Consider the following 16,290-nt stretch of genomic DNA (forward strand, 5'->3'; position numbering starts at 1 on the left):
GAAAGACAACCCAGAGCAGCTGGCTTATCTATTTAAGTATTAAGCACAGTGTGATCTCCTACCGTCATCCAGAGTGCGCTCCAGGATGGGGATTGAGCTGGGTGCACCATCTCCTATGCGCGTGAAGGACAGAACTTGGATCTCATAGAGGACATACTTGTCCAGGCCAGTCAGCTGGACACTGTGTGTGGTGTTTCCTTCCACAGTCCAAAAACGCAGGGGAGAGTCTGAGTCTTTCTCTCTATACACCACCTGAGATAGAGAGAGAGTGAGATAAAAATACTCTCAAGAGACTCTCAAGAAAAGCTGAAGGCTTCTTCTAGTTTTTTTTTTTTTGTGAGTGTTTAGACTGCCCCAGCTTTCCAAAATGGGGGGTCAGATATAAATTAAAAACATGTATTGCCTTATAGCCCAGAATAAGCCCATTACGATCTGGTTCTGGAACCTCCCCCCACCGGACCAGGATGCTGCTGGAAGTTGTGGCAAAGGCGGAAACGTTGGCCGGACCACTGGAAGGCACTGCAACAAAAACCAATGTTATCAGTTCAGCAAAAAACAATATTAAAACCCATTTTTACCATTTCATAAAATTATATTAACAATTTGCAAAAATAAATCATGTTAAAATCCATATTTACAGTTACTGAAAATTCTGTACTAAAATAATTCATATTAACAATTTACCAAAATTTACCAAAAAATCCATAATAGCAGTTGAACAAAATTTCAAATCAAAATCTAAATTATCAGTTCCAGTATACAGATTAAAATATATAATAATGACTGAACAAAAAACATTGAAATCTATATAAACATTAGGACCCACAAGTCTGTATTCCTTTCTAATGGAATACAAACTTTGGTCTCACTTTACTTCCCCTTAGGTCATCTACAAATTAAATAGTTAAGAAACTATCTGTTAAAACTCAATTATTTTTCAGCAGTGTTAGGGTTAGGATTAAGCTAAGGATATGTATTATGTTTTGAGTAAAGTTGAGGTAGGGTTAGAAACAAGTTAGAGTAAATGAAATCAATACAAATTTAGTTGAACGTAATTTAAAGGCAAGTTAAGTATCTACAAAGCATCTACAGCATACTATCCAATTATTTTAATATTCTATTCAGGAACAAAGTGCTACCCAAACATATATAACTAGCAAACCAGTTTGAGAGAAAAGAGGAGTCTTTAATATTTCGACATGAATTTCAGACAGTCTTATTATTTACTATGCTTTCCTGCTTTAATGAATAATAAGTCTTTGCCTTCGAACTGTCATGGACGTTACAAGTTTCTGCCGAAGCCTGTGAGGAGTAAATGAGATCTAAGAGTAAATGAGAGTAAATGAAATCTAACGGTCGACTGAACCCAAGCTCTAATGAAAGCCATACAACCAGCAGTTAATTTGGACATACCAACTGTGCATTTGCATACAGTGTGCTAATTTACTCTGAACAAGTGAACTCCCCTCACCCCTCTCCCTCTCTCACCTGACTCTCTGGTTCTGGCATGGACCGGCTGGCTCCATGGTCCTGACCCGATGCCGTTGATGGCCTGCACGCGAACCTCATACTCTGTCCACTCCTCCAGGTCCTCTACGGTGAACTCTCTCTCCAGCCTGTCAGAGATGACATGGGACAGCACTCCGCCTTTCGAGCCAGCCCGAGAATACTGCACCCTGTAGCCCACCAGCTCCGGATTGCCATTGTACTCCCACTCTGGCAAGGGCTGGAACACAGACAGTGACATTCTTGGTATTTCTTGTCAGTTCTTCATGGCAAAACAAACAAGTTAATGCAGAAACTGGAAGTAAATGGAATCGATTATGTAACTCTTTTGTAATTAATTATGCACTGACTTAATCATTCTGAAATTAAGTCAGTGCATCAACAGCAAAATCGACAGAAGTCTAGACTCAGGACGTCTGACTTTTATAACACGTGCAACCTGAAAGAATACTCCAGGCTTTTTCAGACTGTGTGCTGAATAGTTTGGAGGTCTACTTACCACCCATCGCAGCCAGAGGCTGGTCTCGCTAGCTGTTCGAAGGGTGACGTTGGCAGGGGCGATGTCTGGTGGAGCCTGCAGGGTTTGGATCTTTCTGGAGGGCTGGCTGGGAGGACTGGTGCCCACTATGTTTACCTGCCTCATTCGGAACCTACAAGCAGGGATTTTAACTGGGATTTGAGCCATCTTCTTTCATGGATGCCAACATTATGGGGACAATTTTGGTAAATCTGTATACACTTATACACTGTATGTCCAAAAGTTTGTGGACACCACTTCTAATGAATGCATTCAGCTACTTTAAGTTGCATTTTTTATTGGCCAGTTCATGAAATGTATACTCTCATTATAACCATGTCCCCATACCAATCTCGTAATTTGCACACTTTCATCTTTCTATATGATGTGTATATTTTAATTCCATATCTCTACACATTCTATTTTGTAATATTTATTGTGTGAATATTGTGATATGTCTTGATTTTTTAATTTCTAAATTAATATTTGAATCAGTACTGCCTTTTTATTTTAATTTTCTATGCGACTAGACAGCGGTCAAAGTGTATGACAGTGCATGTAACAAATAAACTTCAATTTGATTTGATTTTATATTAGATTAATTACTAGAGTTAATGACTTTTACTGAATAGTAGGTCTTTATACTCGTGCAATTCTTGTTAAGCTACAGCTTAATAGGCTAAATAGGCTTTTTGTTAGACCAGTGCAAATGCAATAAGCTGCAACACTACAAAACAGTGAGGGAACATTGTTAATGTATTTGCATAATTAAAATCAGCAGAACAAGAAAATGTGCTACAAAATTGTTAGGCGTATGATTGTTCCTGTCTAGGGGATGTTCTGTCCTCTAGTCAAATAAAGATGTAGAGATTTGAAGAGATGTGGAGTATTAGCAGTGATTCTCAGATTGTATTAAAAATGGTTCACAGGTCACTGATTACATGTATAATCAGGTGAAGTGAGTGTGACCGGGAGCGTCATACACGATGTACCTGTAAAAGGTGTAGGGGTTGAGGCCCTCTACCACCAGAGAACGTGCATCAGGCTCGTTAGACAGCTGATGAACCATGATCCACTCCTCATTCTCCCCTATCACACCAATCTGGCCCAGATAGAGAGGGAAATTCTGATTATTTAGAGGACAAATAATACAGAGACACAGCACAGGGAGATGAGGACTGAGGCTGTTTGCATTACCTGAGCCTCCACGACCCAGCGGGAGATGGAGGTCTTGCCGTCATAGCCGGGTTTGAACTGCAGTGCCACTGAACGCGGGCCAATATTGGAGATGGCGATGTTGGTGGGAGGTCCTGGCATTTCTACAAGAACAGGAACAGAAGAGGAGAGAAAACATGAAGATGGGCTTTCAAGGCTGACTTAGCGGGAGACTGTGAATCTAAAAAAAAAAATGCTATAGGAAAAGAATTCTTCACAGAAGCCATGTTGGGAAGATATAACGATGTAGTTTTAAGTCACGCTTCATTCTGATGGTGCCCTATAGATATTGCAAACACGTTGCTATGCCAGTTTAGGAGGAGGGATGTATCTTAGATAGTGAGAGTGTAAACAGAGAGCCAGAAAGATTAAAATCTCTATATTTATTGCTTTCATCTCTCTCTTCTGTATTTAATAAATTAAACATCAGCAGAAGTCAGATTGTTGTTTAGTGAGTTAATATCAGTGAACAAACATGCATACATGCTGATAATAAAGCAAGATTATATCATATACATCCTATATCTTGTAGACGCATTAGCAGAATGTTGATAATAGAGGCTGTAGTCCATCTGCCCCATAGCAAAGGGTGGTGGAGCAGTGGAACTGTGCTCCATCCAATATTTTTCGGATAAGCTGGGGTGGTGATCATCCAACATCTTGGCCCTACTAACTAAAGCTCTTGTCACTGAATCAAATCCTCACAGCAGTGCCAAAAAACCTAGTAGAAAGCCTTTTAACATCCTTGATTTTACAAGAAACAATGAATGAGCAGGTGTCCCAATATATTTGTCCATATAGTGTATGAAGTTTTAACCAATGACTGATCAAATACACTGGCTATCAAAATGATGACATTTTAACCTACATTAAAAGATCAGGCCTTTTAGATTTTGCTAAGTAAAAATAGTGGAAGATGATGGTATAGAAGCTGAAGGAGATAAGGCAGAGGGCACACTCCCCAAGAACCTGTCTTAAACCCCCCTTATACATAAGTCTGTAGTGACACTGCTAGAGAGAAGATTTTATATATTCCATCTCTACCTTCTATGTCCAAGACCAGCCCCCCGTATGCCCCATTTAACTGTCCCCATCACATTTCACATTCATAGCTCCACTTATCAATGAGGAGTTGTGACCGTTTAGCTCAAAGCAGAAGCCACTCAAACTCCAGCCCAAAGTTCTCAGAGTTTCCGCCCAGGTACAGTCTCCTTCCACATTATCTGAGCTGAAGGCATAATCAGAACTAGCTGAAGTGTAACTGGGTATTTTCTAGCAAACACTAAGAATGCCATTAGTTCAGCATCACACATCATACATGCAATGATTGGTGGCAGACAGTGGTTCATTATATGTTGTGTTTAAATCCCGACCACTAGATTGCAGCGTTTTACCGGTGGCTTCAGATGCCACTGTTCTGATTGCAATATATCGCAACATATTCAACTGCAACTCCTGTTTTGTGACTATATAGACAAAAGTATTGGGACACTGCTCATTCATTGTTTCTTCAGAGATGTATTAAGTTATTAAAAAAGAGTTTATCCTGTGTTTGTTGGAGTACCTTTCTCTTCTGTCCAGGAAAGGCTTTTTACTATGTTTCTGTGCATTGCTATGAGAAACTGATTGCATTCAGTGACAAAAGCATTCATGCGTTCATGCTTATTTCCTCCAGAGAATCCTATTCTATTGGCAGTACTTCTCTACAGGGACTAGACAAGCTGTTTGTGTGTGTGTGTGTGTGCATTTGCATATCTGTGTCAGCAAAGGGTGCAACCTAAAGTAGCTGAATGCATTCATTAGAAGGGGTGTCCACAAACATTTGGACATATAGTGCACACATTATATATCACCAGGTTGGTGCCAATACATAGCTCTGATATGGTTAGTATATTGTGGGCATCATTGGTACGTCCATAACACTGCGTTTCATTAAAGATTCTCAGAAGAGGCTTTCAACTGAGGTAGCTGTCTAGGGGCCCAGACCCACCAAGCTGATGAGGAAGAACTAGCTGCCTTCTGTCAGCTCACCGGTGCCTCTTGTCTCCTTTGAAAATCTGCACTCAAACACACTCCGCAAAGGCTACCGTCAGCTGACGGCTGACACACACATACTTAAATGTTCATGTACGAAAGGAAAAAGCTCTCCACAGCAGGAGCTGCAGCTGCAAAAAACTAAATGAAAAACAAATGAAGAATTTGCTTGTTTCAATGACTACCAAGCTAGATTTTAGCTGAACTGAGTGAGTGTGGAAGAGTGTGGAGTATCTAACGCTTTATTTTGTGTTCATGTTGTCAGAGCATCTTCAGACCTCCAGACTGTTCATGTTTAGTCATAACAATATTGTCAGTGGTATCAATCAATTAAAAAAGTTTAATGTTGTTAATTACAACAATATTCTGTGTTTTTTATGATTAATCAGAAGTTAAGTTAAAATGCTAGCTAGCATGTCCTTAAACTTTTGGGCGGGAGAACAAATAAAGTGTGTGGTATGCCTAATAAAGTGGCCAGAAGAATCTTAATAATATCTCAGTGGAGTTTTGAGAACTTTAGCCTCGAACACGACACAAAGCTCGAAGCTTTAATATAGAAAATGCTTCAACAACTTTTTAAGAGATAAATGGATGATCAATCATTGGGATGGATTGAGCGAGCTTAGTGAGGAGCAGCTGTGTGTGTGCGTGAGAGTGTGAGAGAAAGAGGGAGGAGTAAGAGAATGAGAGTTGGCTATGAGATTTAATCCATATTTCAGCAAAAATAAAGTCTAATCTCCCCGACTGAGCTCAACAGTAGCGACGCTGTGTTTACTTCGCCACTAGGCTCTGTAAAGAGAGGTGATTAATTGAAAGATGATTAATTTGCATGAATAAAAGGTTACAGCGTTAAAGTTTGCAGATTAATCGTGTGTGTTAACACATTAACATTGACAGCTGTGAATATTCCTTATATTCCTTAAATTCATTGCTTTCATCTGTCTCTTCAGTGTTTAATAAAACACACATCAACAGAATTCAGATTGTTGTGCAGTGAGTTAATATTAGTGTAAAAACATGCATTGACAGCACTAAATATTACATATATCTTTTATAGTTCTAAAACGATACACAACATTGTAAAAAATCAGACTTTCCCATATAATGGATAGTGATATAACTTCGCTACCTGCACTGCTGTTAAAAATGGAGGCCATTCCCTGTGTGTCCTCTTGTGAGTGTTGCTCACTACTACTCTACTTTAGTTGCTCTCATTGGTTTCTATTCTGCACTGATTCACAGTTCTCTCACAGCTGACCACCTCAACAGGCTCAATCGACCTGTTGAGGTGCTGACAAGGACCGTCCAGGGCCAAAAGTGCAGGACAAAATTCCCAACCTACGGCAAATGGTCAGCCACCAGCTCTCACCAAGAGCCTGATGGCTTTCAATGGTCGGCGATCAGCTTAGAGTGTCAGGGGCTTAAGGCTGTGACAGGAGTGGTGAGATTCTGCTGGAAGCTGGAAAACATTGTTTACTACACTGTATGTCCAAATTTTTTTAGACTCCTACTAATGATTGCATTCAGCTACTTTAAGGTACTGTAAGTGAACCTATTGCCTATCTAACATCCCAACCTTACAAATGCTCTGGTTGTGGAATGCAATCAAATCCTCACATCAGTGCTCCGAAATCAATGACAGCAAAATTAACTCTTTGTTAATATCCTTGATTTTAGAAGAACCAATGAATGAGCAAACATCCCAATACCAGCTTGGCATGACCATTGGCCATTCTATAAGACACCTAGAAGACAAGCATCTAGAGTTTCCTGCGTCCTTGATTTTTGGTTTCCAAACAGCCCAGACTGACTGAAGACTTATAAATATACACTCACCTAGTACTAATAGGCTAACCGCCTCAATTCTACTTGGCATGGATTCCACAAGGAATTGGAAAAACTCTATTAAGATCCTGGTCCATGCTGACATGCCTGCATTACACAGTCCCTGCAGATTTTTATGCTGTGAATTTCCCATTCTACTACATCCCAAAGGTGTTTAACTAGATCCATATCTAGTGATGGTGAAGACCACTGAAGAACACTCATGAAACACTTCACGTAACAAGTCTGAGATTACGTTTGCTTTGGTACATGGTGCATTAGCATACTGGAAGCAACCATTTGAAGGTGAGTAAATTGCAGCTATGAAGGGCTGTGCATGGTCAGCAACAATACAGAAATAGGCTGTGGCGTTCCAGCAAAATGGAGAAGACTGTTTAATTGGAAAACATTCCCCACATCATTACACCACCTCCACCAGCCTGGATTGCTGACTCAAGGCAGGTTGTGTCCATGGTAGAAGCTGGTGCTGTCAAATTCTGAGTCCAGCATCAGATTCATCAAAGCAGCAGATTCTTCAACTGTCCAGCTTAAGGAAGCCTGTTTCCACTGCGGCCTCAGCTTTCTAGTCCTGGCTGACAGAAGTGGAACCTGACAAGGTATTCTGCTGTGGTAGTCAATCTTCCTGAAGGTTCGATGTGTTGTGCTTTCTGAGATGGTATCCTGCTCACCACAACTGGTGGTTCTAGCTTTCCTGTCAGCTTGAACCAGTCTGCCCTCGGTTCTCGGTTTACCTTTTCACAAGCAAGCCTGCTCTGTCTGCAGGGCTGCCGCTTACTGGATGTTTTTCTTTCTTGCACCATCTGAGTAAACTCTAGAGACTGCTGCACTGAAAATCCCAGGAGATCAGCAGTTCTAGAAATACTCAAATAAGCCCATCTGGCACTAACAACTGCATTTCTGCACGGACAAAAAGGCACCTAACAATAACCTGATCTGGGTCTGGATGTCTTCTGATGACTGCAATAAAGGTAACTGTCATTGTGAATGTATCGTGATTGACGTTGTCTGTCAAGAAAATGTCTCTCTTTGTCATGACATAATGTTGCCACACTGTCCACATCTAGTAGCAAACATGAGACCACAAATGTGTTAATTGCTTTTGAAACCGGGACTGACCTGGGGGCACTCCGGAGGATATGGTGGATGAAGAGAGCTGGCCCTGACCCCTGGAGGTCATGCCGGCCACTTGGATGGTGTAGGTGGTGAGAGCGGTCAGGCCGGTGACGCGGTACTCCTGCGTCAGGTTGGGCAGGTAGTGCGTGACTCGCGTGTTAGTGCGGTTAAACTCCTCCCAGGAGATGCGGTACCCTACAGCACGAGAGAGTGGCGGGTTGAGAAAGCTGTCCGCCACGTCGTAAACACGGAAGACAGAAAATGTGAGAGTATATACAGAATATGATGAGAGTTGTGTGCAGCGTAGTCACCTGTGAGAAGACCGTTCTTTTCGTGCGGCTCTTTCCAGCTCACTTTGAGTGATGTATCCAGGATCTCGGTGAAGCTCAGGTGGCCCACTGGACCTGGGGCTGTGGACACACACAGAACAGTCAGATCAAATGCATGTTCAGTGGATCTCAAATGTAGTCCTGGTGACTCTGCACTGCTAATTATAAGGGTCTAAAAAATCCAATAACTGATAATATTAGCTTTTTATTAATGTTGTAGATTTTAACCAGTAATTTAAACTGATACTTAAACTGTGGAAAATGTGGGAGTGGTTCATTTGGTCGTTTGGTCCATGATCTGAAGGTTGTGAGTTTGAATCTCAGTTATTTAATGACAAAAAAGTCTAATAAACTAATAGAAACTAAGGGATATTGCTGGTGTTCATATAACAATGTTTTTTACTCAAGGAGAAAAATATTTATTTTATTATACCTACAATTAATATATAACCATCACAATAAAATAATATCTCTAATAACATAATATCCCCCCAAAAATAGTATATTTCATATATAATGTGAGCTGTTAGTCTCATATGAAGACAGGCTAGGTCTAAAAACAAGAACTTCACGTTAACCTAAGAACAATGGACTAACTAGTAACTAGTAACAAAACTGCAGAGTCAAAATAAAAGTCCTTAATACAAACCATAAAACAATAAACGTCACGAATTGTGTCAAACTAAAAAGTCATGAATATAACCTAACAAACAGGCTGTGTCATAATAAAAGTCACTAACACAAACAAACATACAGACCATGTCAAAATAAAAGTCACTATTTTAAAATTGCCTCATATTTGCCTTTTTTCTTTTTCACTGTTCTGAAAAAATTATCCATTCCGTGACTCAAATATCATGATCCACTCTGAACCCCGAGTTTTGTGATCCATCACACCACCAGTAAACACTCGCTCCACTTAGACGACAGCCTCAGTATCTGCTCTTTCTGGAGAGTTGCTACAGCCTTTGCAGTAATAACGTTCCCTGACTAGACCAGCTTTAGTGTCATTTGTCTTGTTCTAGACTTGTCAAGAGAATGGGAACAAGTGACTGTGCCCCCTGGGTAATTCGGTTCATGTAGCATCATTATGAATCGCCCAGGAGCTGATATGCAGAGAGCAAAAAGTCAAATGAGTAAAATGTAGAAGTGCCAATACTACGTACTGAGTGCCTGTTGACTGTGGAGGCACTGGCTAATATTTTCAGCCAATGGATATATCAGTCAGGTTGTAATCCACCCCCAATCCAACACAGTTAGAGCTTGATAATTATCTTATAAGCTAGATTAGATGTGGTGGGGAAGGAAACACTGACGCCTGTGCAGGTACGAGTTGAGAACCAGCATTCACTTTCTGTCTATATTCTTTGCGCCCTTGCCCTTTGGCAAGATGCTAAGGAAATACAATTGATATAGATTTGGTCTAAAGTTCAGACACTCACTGTCCTCATGTGTACGGACGCGCTGTGCAGGGCTACGGGGTCCATCCCCCGGTGTGGTAAAACATAGTACCGAGGTGAAGTACTCAGTGAATTTCTTCAGTCCAGTGATGTATCCCACGTGCACACTGTCCTGAAAGTTTGGTCTTGCTGTCACCATGGCAATGTCCTCCTCATGGCCCAGTTCCCAAGCTAGCAGCTAGGAGATATAGGAAAGGTTGGGAACAGCAATTGAGGGAAAGATAAGACCATTTTATCTAACATACACTACATACATTTTTCCCTTACCCTAAATATCTACAGAGGATTTAGCACTGTGCTAACTGCATGCATAAATCACACACTTGCCTCTATTCAATGTGTGTTTGTCCGTTTTATTTTATTTTATGTGTCAGGGAGCTCTTAAGCACTACGTTTATGAGTGTGTGATGATTTAGACATGCTGTGTGCACAATGATAATTAATAGGGCATCCATTCCTTGTAGCCCTCGTACAAAACTAAAAGAATGTCTTGGATGATTAAATCCGTATGTTGTCAGGTGCAAATGAATGTAAATGAGATTTTACTACCACACAGCTACCTCACATACAGATGAGGTTTGTAGTATGAACACTAGAGAGCAGTAGGAAGGTGCTTACCTTGTAGCCCTGGTTGATTCCATTGATAAACTGTGGGCTCGGGGCGCTCCACGTGAAGCGAACTGTGGTGGAGTTGACAGCTTCGGCCTGCACATTGCCTGGGGGGACCGTGGGCACTGTGAAGCATGACCCATTTAAAAGGACAGGGATGAATGAGAAAAGAAGCAGAGGTAAGTGAGTTTTAAAGAAGGACAAAAACAGCACAAAAGATTTACAACCCCCCCCCCCAAAAAAACTTTTCTGACAAATGTCCCACTGAGTGGATCAATACTGTTTACAAGTTTACAGTGGAGATGCCAGAATGGCCTGGTATTAAATTTCAATCTGAGATTCTGGACAAGCAGCATGAAAGTCCTCACCTCCCTGTAGGGTCCACTCCGTAACCTTCTGGCTGAAGACACCCTGACCCGCACCATTGTAGGCAGCCACTTCAATCTCATAATTGGTCCAGATGATGAGGTCCTCCAGCAGGAGGTTAGTCTGGTCTGGGTTTGTGATGTTTTTAATCTGACAGTCCACTGGTAGACCGGACAGACAGTACCTGAGCCAGCATAGTTACACACAGTTAGAGATCACAGGCTAGATTCATAGCATGTAATGGTAGTTCCCATTCAGGTCCTGTTAGTAAAGTTACGGTAGTGGTTGTCATTGCACTGCTCTTTCTTCCTTTTTTGTCCTCAGTAACGACCAAACTGACAACATGTTAATTAGCTCTACCACTACAATACATACAATATATGTCCAAATGTTTGTGGACACCACGTGCAAAGAATGCATTCACCTACTTTAAGGTGCATCCTGCGTGTAAGGTTTCGAACCAAACAATGCAATAGATTATGGGTATTCCACGTCTGTTTAGTGTACGTCATGTGTACATTACATATTACGGAGCATTGTGGGATTTTTACAGCATGGAAAATTCAGCTCTAAGTTTTCAAACACCACTACAAAATGGCAGAACCCAAAGTAGTACACTATATAGTGAAAAGGGGAACAGTTTCAGACATAGCTAATGTGTTTTATTCTGAGGCAATATATCAAGGTTGTAAAATAGGCTTGGAAAACAGCAGTTGAGCCTTTTCACCCCAAACAGAGTCACATAATTACTATTGATGCATCAGAGAACATAGTCTTTATTCTTTGGTACCTAATTCACAGCCATTTCGTTATTTTCTCTGTACATTTTGAAAACATTGTCTGCTTCCTGCTTTGTGTGAAGACTGCATGATGAATGGACCCACAGAAAAGGTAGAAAATTACTTTACTACATTAACATGCATTTAAATCAATAAGCCTTTTCCTTCACCTATTAAGTTACCTTTTCAGAGACAAGATGTTCTGTTATGACGGCAACAATATGTATATACTGTATAGTCCTGGGTTTTGTTCGAAGCCGTGTGCAGTGTCTGCCTTTGTGCAGTTTCTTTTGTTGAAGGTTTGATTATGCCTGTGTTTTGTAATATGTCAAAGTACGCGCCTGTGATTTATCTGTTTTTCACTAGGCTGAGGATTTTCCCCCCTTTTTCTTTGAATCTTCATCAGCTCTGGAGCAACCCTGTAATAAAACAAACTCCCAGCATAGATCCATCTACCGCCCCTGTGTTCAGTCGGGGTGTGCCATGGCAATGAATACGTCCGTTATGTCCAATTTATATACATGGTTAAGTCACTGGAGGACATTAACTCTAACCATATTCAGGTCCAATTTACACCACGCACGAGTTCCACTGGACTCTGATGAACAGAGTAAGAGTTAATTCAGCACTGGTGAATTTACAGCACTGCACTCCGTGTCCTGTAGGGACGGCTGCTTGGCTGACTGTGCAGGTTTCAGTAATTAAAGCAGCATTGAAGCCGACCTGTCTTACCAGCTCGGCTACGAGGAGTGTGTGTGATGAAGTATGTGTGTGGGCTTACCTGATAATGTAGCCCTGCAGCGGACCATTCTGGTGGCTCTCAGGGGGAGGCTGCCACTGGATCATGATGGACTGGTTGGTACGACCGCTGGCGATGACTGTCTGGGGAGGGGCGCTGGGGGGCTCCTCAGGTAACGTCAATCTGAGAGGAACAGGGGTAGGAATAGGCATCGTTAGGACTTTGACGATACTACCAATCTTATTGATATAGCTTACTGATTGGTTTCTTTACCTCTACTCTTACTACTATCACCCCGGTATTATTGTATTATTTTGCAAGATCTATAAAATATCCATAAACAATTAGCTAAACATTTAGCTTTCATTAATTACATTTTTTATAGCTGGCTAATTTGTCACTAGACTAGCAAACTACCATAGCTTAGCAGGTTGAGGCATAAGTGCCGCTGTTTGGGAGGTTTGTGTGGGTTTAATTTATCACTGTCATGCAATAACTTAGTATCTCCACTGTTACAGTTTTTGACTACACTATATGTCCAAATATTTGTGGACACTCCTTTTGATGAATACATTCGGCTACTTTAAGTACAGCCCATTGCCGACATAGATGTTCAAATGGACACACTAAGCTTGTTTAGTCCCTGTAGAGAAGTACTGCCAATAGAATAGGACTCTCTGAATCAAATAAACATGAACCAATTGGCACCATACTTAATGCCAGGCATGGGCTAGAGTGATGTACAGCCCCACAGCATTGAGCTGTTTTTTCTGGAATGATGGATGATGCTCCATTTAATACTTTTGGGATGAGTTGGGGAGTTAGGGATAATGTGGGGTGGTGCCCATCCAACATCCTGACCTCACTAATACTATTGTCGCTGTTTGCAATTAAATTCCCATACTTATTCACCAAAAGAGACAGTTACTTCAACAAGATAAACTACCCTTGATGTCGGGAAAAACATTGCACGAGGAGGTGTCGTAATACTTTTGTCAATAAAGTGGAAATTGAATCTGGCCTTTATATTGACGACGTCTTTGAAAAGTCGTTTTTACATCGACTTTCACTTACAAAACCTTTATGTCTGATACGTCCAGTATAGATGACCTCTGGTGTCTGGCTGGCACCCTCCTGCCCATAGAAGTATCATTTTCACAATCTTTCACCACCTGTCTATCAGCCCTACAGGGCAGGGAAACAGTACACTAAGCATGGACATGATGGTCATACAAGTAATTCATGATTAGCAGAGAAAGTATTATGTCTAATGCTGACTCGAATCTTCAGACATCTGTCAGAGGACGTAGAAATTAAGGCGGACAAAGTAAGTGCAGTAATGCAGACTATGTAAATGCAGCTATTTCCATTTGTACATCTGAAGGCTGTCATTGTTACAGTGTGGTGGTGAATTCATCATTTAATTTATTAAAATTAAAATTAAAAGCAGCTTTGAGAATTTCCCCACTGTTTTGAGAAACTAATACAGGATTATCTCATCTTATTTTATACATTTTAATTTCAATGAAGCTACTCATAAGCTACTCATTCTCTCTATACATGAAATGTTATCACTTGTATTCAAAATGATAAATGTCCTAGGAAATACTGAATTTAAATGTTTACTTTGAAAATGCAAAGAAAGAACTCAAAAATGCATAAATTAATGAGAAATGTGAACTAAATTTAGAAATCCATTTTCATTTACATATCATCACTGTCACACACAAACCTTATTCATCTATTTTGATGTAATTTCAATCTGGCATTTTTTTTTATACATTGAATCAAAGTTTCATGATGAGTGATAGAAATAGAAATGCTTCAAAATGACTTGTCAGTGGCGATATTAAATTTTCACATTAATTTGGATACTGAGCTTTCATACAGACCCTGTATCAGCACTCCTACTCTAAAAAGCTGTATAAAAAAGTTGTAAACCGACCTAGACTGTAAATTGCAAACATGCCATAAATATTTGTTTCTGCATTTGAGACAGGTAGATCACCCCTTCACCATCACAGACTAGGGTTCAATTCCTTTTTAGTACATCACACTACACCAACACCAACAAAAGACACCTATAACACTCACCAATTTCATTCACCAACCATGTAACATGACTTCAATGTAAGTTGCTCTGGATAAGAGCATCAAACAAATGCCATGAATGTAAATGTCAGTCAGACCTGATCAGTAATCTGGCTTTTTTACTCATTTCCAATCTACAACCACCCTCCCCCCTTTAGAGAGGGGTGAGGGGCTAAAATTGGTAGAGCGAGAGGGGGCAGGCGAGGTGGGAGAAGAAGCAAGGGAGAGCATGGAGAACAAGAGAGAGTTTGTGGGCAAGTTATCAAAGGATCTTTTAGTGTTTCATGTGAAAGTCTCTTTGGAACCGAAACCAAAGTCTTCATCACAGAAAGATAAACACTAGGCCTTGCTTTGTGCTGTGTGAGTGTGTGAGTGTGTGAATGTGTGTGTGTGTCTGTGTGTGTGTGATTTAAACGGCCAGAAAAGGCAGAGAATAACGATTAGGGCCCTGTCTTCTTCTGCCGGTTCAGGCCGCCTGAGTCCACAGCAAAGGGCCAGTCTGTGCGCGGGAGACCCGGAGAGACGAGCTCTAGTCGAGCATGATGATGATCAAAGGCGCCAACGGAGGAAAAAAAAAAAAAACAGGCTAATGCTGTGGAGCAGGAAAGCAGCCGGGCTCTCCTTAAATCAATTTAAGTTGACATCTTGATTTCTCCTGGGTGAGAGTGCAGTTCTGGGGCCCAGATAAAAACGCGGCGCTTAGGATCAAAGGCGGATGCTTCGGAAGCTCCACACTCTGCGAGCTGTTATGTCACCCCCCCACGGACTCCATGCTCACAGAGAATAGCCTCTGATCTGAGAGAGCGAGTAAGTGTGCAGGTATTAGCAGGGAAATGGTGAAATGTGTTTAAGCTGATTGAGACATATGCACTGCATTAGATGGCAGAGACATATGTACACTATACTTTAAAAAGGCCCTTTAAAGGCACCTGTTACTCTGTTATGTTTGTGTCATTAGTCATTAGTCATTTTTATATGACCAATGTTTATCCCTAAAAATATGTTACTTTGTCTTTAAGAAATGTAAATGAACCCTGTTCTAATTGGAGGCCTCATTTAAAAAGCGGTCCAGGTCTGATGGAAATGCTCTGTATTTCATCATGAACAGGCAGACTGAACTGCTGTAGGTTGAATAGGGGAGTATATGGAAATGTATATGGAAATGTTGTGATAAAAAAAATTCCACATGGGCTGCCTTTGTGGCTTAGTGTCCATAACTTCCCTTAACTTCCTATGGGGATTAAGGTAAAAATATTAGATTTCACATTGTTTTGGGTCCTTTTTTTGGGGCATTTAATTTAATCAAACATTTTTAATCATTTAATCATCTAATCAAAATTTTGAAAGTCAAATTTAAAGTCAAATTTTGAGCCATATAAAGAACAACAGCCAGATTTGAACAACAAGGGCTCTGAGTGGCTCAGCAGACTAAGGTGCTAACACTATTATCTGAGGATCACTGGTTCAAAGCCCGGGTCATGCTGCTTTGGTATCAGCAGCCAGAGCTTGAGAGAGCACAATTAGCCATGCTCTCTCCAGGTGGGTAGATGGTACTCTCTGCCAATATCACTCTTAGCGTGATGTCTGTTAGCTGATGTATGAGTCCTAACAAGTGGGTAGTGTAATTGGCTCTTCTAAATTGGGACAGGATGTTGGGGTAAAGGGCAAAAGGCAAAAACACAGATTA

At 40.8% G+C, this 16,290-nt stretch overlaps 1 protein-coding gene across 2 annotated transcripts in view; it reads right to left on the reverse strand.

Moving 5' to 3' along the window:
* sdk2a (sidekick cell adhesion molecule 2a) overlaps positions 1–16,290 on the reverse strand; it is a 169,440-nt gene that overhangs the window by 27,279 nt on the left and 125,871 nt on the right. For both annotated transcript variants that reach the window (XM_072693262.1, XM_072693261.1), the window contains exons 16-27: positions 12,555–12,695; positions 10,997–11,178; positions 10,638–10,753; positions 10,002–10,197; positions 8,542–8,640; positions 8,234–8,425; positions 3,221–3,342; positions 3,016–3,125; positions 2,006–2,156; positions 1,489–1,726; positions 404–519; positions 63–252 (exon numbers count right to left, since the gene is read on the reverse strand). In XM_072693262.1, the coding sequence (XP_072549363.1) occupies positions 63–252; positions 404–519; positions 1,489–1,726; positions 2,006–2,156; positions 3,016–3,125; positions 3,221–3,342; positions 8,234–8,425; positions 8,542–8,640; positions 10,002–10,197; positions 10,638–10,753; positions 10,997–11,178; positions 12,555–12,695 (1,853 nt within the window). The remainder of the gene's footprint in view (positions 1–62; positions 253–403; positions 520–1,488; positions 1,727–2,005; positions 2,157–3,015; positions 3,126–3,220; positions 3,343–8,233; positions 8,426–8,541; positions 8,641–10,001; positions 10,198–10,637; positions 10,754–10,996; positions 11,179–12,554; positions 12,696–16,290) is intronic.

Source organism: Salminus brasiliensis, chromosome 12, assembly GCF_030463535.1.
Source record: "Salminus brasiliensis chromosome 12, fSalBra1.hap2, whole genome shotgun sequence".
Classification (NCBI taxonomy): domain Eukaryota; kingdom Metazoa; phylum Chordata; class Actinopteri; order Characiformes; family Bryconidae; genus Salminus; species Salminus brasiliensis.